The following is a 4,027-nucleotide window of genomic DNA, read 5'->3' on the forward strand; positions in this document are numbered from 1 at the left end:
ACAATGACATCATGATTCTCCAAGATACTGCATATTAGAATATAGTTTTGGTACATAGTCATAATGGTATGAAATTCTACATCTTAATGTGTTCATCCTTTTAATGTTACTATGTACAGTATGTATATTTCAGAATTTCCAAGCTACTGAGTTTCTGTAATTATGCTTGTTATAATCTGTAAGATGTTCTGTTTTAGTCCCCAAGTGTGTATATTCGACATCAGGATGCAGCAGCTGCCCAGAAATTTTCCATGCATAGGCTTGTGGGAGTTGTAATGATCTTGGACCATACCCAATCGGAGTCCTTCTCTCGTTGCATTTCTGCCAACTGTGATAAAAACATGGTGAGAATTTAGCTATGATTCTTTTTGTATAATTTTTGTTGAAATATGTTTGGTTATGCTAAAATTTTGCAATTTACATTGTAGACAGCCAAGAATACCCTAGGACTGTAGGAAGTAGGAACCATTTAGGCTATGTTACTCGAACACCAATGTGTTGAGGATCCATTACGGATTTTTGAGGTAAAATGAAGAGTCTTAAGTAGCATAGCATTTAGGTTTCTGGTTTAGAGTTGTGTTTATAATTTTTGGATGTTGTTACAAAGTAACAATATGATCTCTTAAGATGACATGCTTACCCTGCCATCTCTTAGCTCAAAGATTATTTTATCCTTTGCTGATCGGATAGGCCGTGTAGATGCCACCTGTGCAAGTTCAGACGATTCACTTATCAGCACTTATCACTGTAGTTTAAACTGTAAAATGAAGTTGCTAGTTACATACGAAAATCACCTTAGGATCACAACTCTTGTTCATCTTTCTCGCCTTGGCCTTTTCTGCATTGTCATTAAGACAATTTTCTCTTTGATGCTTCAGTTTTTCCTTTCTTTCTTGCTCAACTGATCTACTTTCTAAATTTGGAATTCCAAAGTTTCTCCTCTTCCAATCTCCTAGGTCGAAGTACCGAAGGTGAACTTTCCCATCTGAGCCAACTAAGAATAACTGATGATCCTCAAAACTTGGCCCTGGTGCTCCAACTATTGTTACTCCTTCATTAGGTGTGCCATGTTCAATCCACATCCATCCATCAAGTGAGTTCCAGTGATATTCAACTAGTCCACCATCTTCTGAAACCATGAAAAGTGAGCTTTGCAAAGATAGTGTTGATGGTCTCATGGCTGTCCCAGGTAATCTTGAGAGAACTAGGTGCTGAGATTGATGATGCTCATGCCATAATCCAGACAATGTATTATATTGATACAACCGTCCATTCCTTCCAATAACAAAAACTACTTTATCTCTACCCACTTCCTGGTCTACAATCGTTGCAATCCTTGTATTTGCAGGGTTTTTGCAGTCTTTCCATGTAAAATTCTTGAGAGCAACCTAGGCAACAATGTCTTCTATTAGTCCCTCAGATGAATTTAATTTGGTAAAAGTATCGGAAAATTTTCTGACTGCATGATCGTCTAATTGGATGTTCAAAGTGACCCACCATACGTCACCTCCAAAAGTAAAAGGCCCAAAAATGTCCAAAGAGTCTAATCAGAAAAAGTCTGCTTAATGTTCATTAGACCTTCTGATTATTGATATAAACTATACTATGGAATTCGTTTATTATAAGATTGTGCCATTTCTCATTTTTGTGGACCTAATTATTGCTATCATGGCACATGGGCACCAAATTTTTTGAGACAACCTTGTGCAAGATGAGGAAGTTCATATTATGAGCTTATTGATTTGCCTATTCTAGAAATTTGCATTTTGGTAACAAGAAATAAACAGAGTGAATCATGCCTTTTGAATCTAAAGCAACAGGGCAGAATAGGAGATTGAGAAATAACTTCAGTTTTGCTGTCATATATATTATGCAACATTTATATGTGACGTGGTTAATGCAGTTAATTTCTAGCAAAAGAACTTTGAGCAATTAATTAACATGATATAGGTATTACCTGCAGAAATGATGAGAGCTTGAGCAGTATAGTTAAGGTTGGACTTCTCCCATGGAATGACACGACAACCAACTAGCTGCAGTATTGGAATAGAGACAATATTAGCATGTAGTCTCTGCCAAAAGGAGATTAGCAGAAACAAATATCCACAAGTATCAACTCAAAAGCCTCATATCTTCCACCTCACTGCTGAAACATTGTTCCACCAGCCAGTGAGTGCATCTTATTAGCCACCACCACCATGGGGCTTTGTCATCAATAACTATAGCACCACCAAACCCTTTTTCTAAATTCTAAACATCTCTTATGGAATTTCCACTAGACTTGTACATATCTGGGGAATAAGAAGAAGAATAGCAGGTGGTGGTTTGATATTCTTTGCTGGTTGAGATTGTGGGTCAAGGAGTCTTTTTTTCGATCCTTTTGCATCTTAGAGTTATACCTTTTCTATTTTGCAGTTGGCAATAATGTAATGCATTTAGCACGTACCATCGAAAAGATATCAAGAAGATTAAAAAGAATCCTGAAATTAGATGGAATCAAATAGAGGTATCTGACTTTCATTTCATTTTTGATATACAAAAATATTCTTCATTGTCTATATTAAAGTATTTATGATGTCCTGTGTATAGTGCCCTCGCCAAGCCCCTGGTACTCTAGACTGTGGATATTATGTGTGCCGCTACATGCTTGAGACGGTACAGTTGAGACGACTAGTTATTCCTGATAAGGTACTTGAACATTAGTTATAATTTGGCTTTTTTAAATTTCTATATGATTACGAATCTTTCAGACTGTAGATTTGTATCTATATTATATTAGAGAGATGAAGAGTATTTTGGATAAATTGGTTGAAAATACTTTATTATTATTTTATATCTGAATGATCTTGCTACAACTATGATAAATTAATTTGTGCATGATTAATTATAAAGTTTAATTACTTTTCAAGTTTATATATATGAATACTTATTTTGTAATTACCTTTATTGTAGTACTATCAAGGCATTGGTCCAACATATTCTCAGGAGAAAATTGATGAACTCGGAGAGATGTGGATTACATATGTCGGAGATCAACACGAAGCACAAATGATGAATGAGTTCCAACTTTTCGCCTAATTTTTTTTAACCTTAATCCACTTTTGGACATACATTATATTTTTGGATTTGGATATTGATATCATGTGGATGTGGCTATAGGATAGATTTGATCTTGTTTATGATTTAGATTAATATTAATATGTCTATGTAGTAGTTTTTTTTAGAAGTTTAGATTTATGAATATTAGTTGAATTATTTTGTAATATAAAGAATTTTGGAAGTTTGGCATATTAATTCAATTTATTGGTTGTAAGATCTTATTGGTTGAATATTAAATATACAACGTAAACAGGTATTGTACCGTCAATGTCTGCGTGCTGCCTACCGCCAATAATATATGCGCGTGAAATGATAATTTGATTATTTTTTTAAAAATATCATAGATAACAGTTATAGGTAATATATGTTATATATATTATAGGAAAACATAACAGTTATTCAAGATGAATGTTAAATTTTCCTTCTTTCAATTTGTCATATAAATAGCAAACATAACACTTATTTACAAAATGTGTTATCTAGTGGCATAACATGTATTATAAATGACTGTTATGTTTTCTCTAGCAAACATAACACTTTCATCAGGTGTTATGTTTACTTTACATTACATTGACTTGGATAACACCTCAAAACTGTTATGTAAAGCCTTATTTAACAGTTATCTTTGCCCTTTTTTGTAGTAGTTTCGTCTTTCTATCCATTGAACTCGTACTTTGGCACCTACACATGTAAACAGACACATGTATACAATATAATAGTTCAATGTGGTTTGTCATCATTCAAAACTCAAAATAGGGAACATAACAAATTCCCCCTTTTTGATGATGACAAACCTTGAAGTTCCCCCTGCACATAATATCATAAGTTTTGGGAACTTTTTTCAAACAAATTGAATTCTTAAGATAAGAACTCAAAGCACTGGTCTTGTACTGTTCCTGCAGATTAAGCATCATTTACAAGTACACCA

General features: G+C 33.9%; 1 protein-coding gene across 1 annotated transcript; it reads right to left on the reverse strand.

Annotated features, from left to right (window-relative positions):
* Positions 1-622: 622 nt before the first annotated feature.
* Positions 623-1,509, reverse strand: LOC130591105 (uncharacterized). The gene is made up of 2 exons (XM_057394019.1): positions 795-1,509; positions 623-706 (listed from the first exon to the last, which is right to left on the reverse strand). Exons 1-2 carry the CDS (start codon positions 1,176-1,178, stop codon positions 623-625), a joined length of 468 nt encoding a protein of 155 aa, XP_057250002.1. The 5' UTR covers positions 1,179-1,509.
* Positions 1,510-4,027: the final 2,518 nt, after the last annotated feature.

This window comes from Beta vulgaris, chromosome 4 (assembly GCF_026745355.1).
Source record: "Beta vulgaris subsp. vulgaris cultivar EL10 chromosome 4, EL10.2, whole genome shotgun sequence".
NCBI lineage: Eukaryota > Viridiplantae > Streptophyta > Magnoliopsida > Caryophyllales > Amaranthaceae > Beta > Beta vulgaris.

Coding starts and splice junctions, on each gene's coding strand:
- LOC130591105 (XM_057394019.1), bottom strand. CDS start 1,178: ATGAGACCATCAACACTATCTTTGCAAAGCTCACTTTTCATGGTTTCA. Junction 707..794: donor ACAAGAGTTGTGATCCTAAG/GTGATTTTCGTA, acceptor GAACTTGCACAG/GTGGCATCTACACGGCCTAT.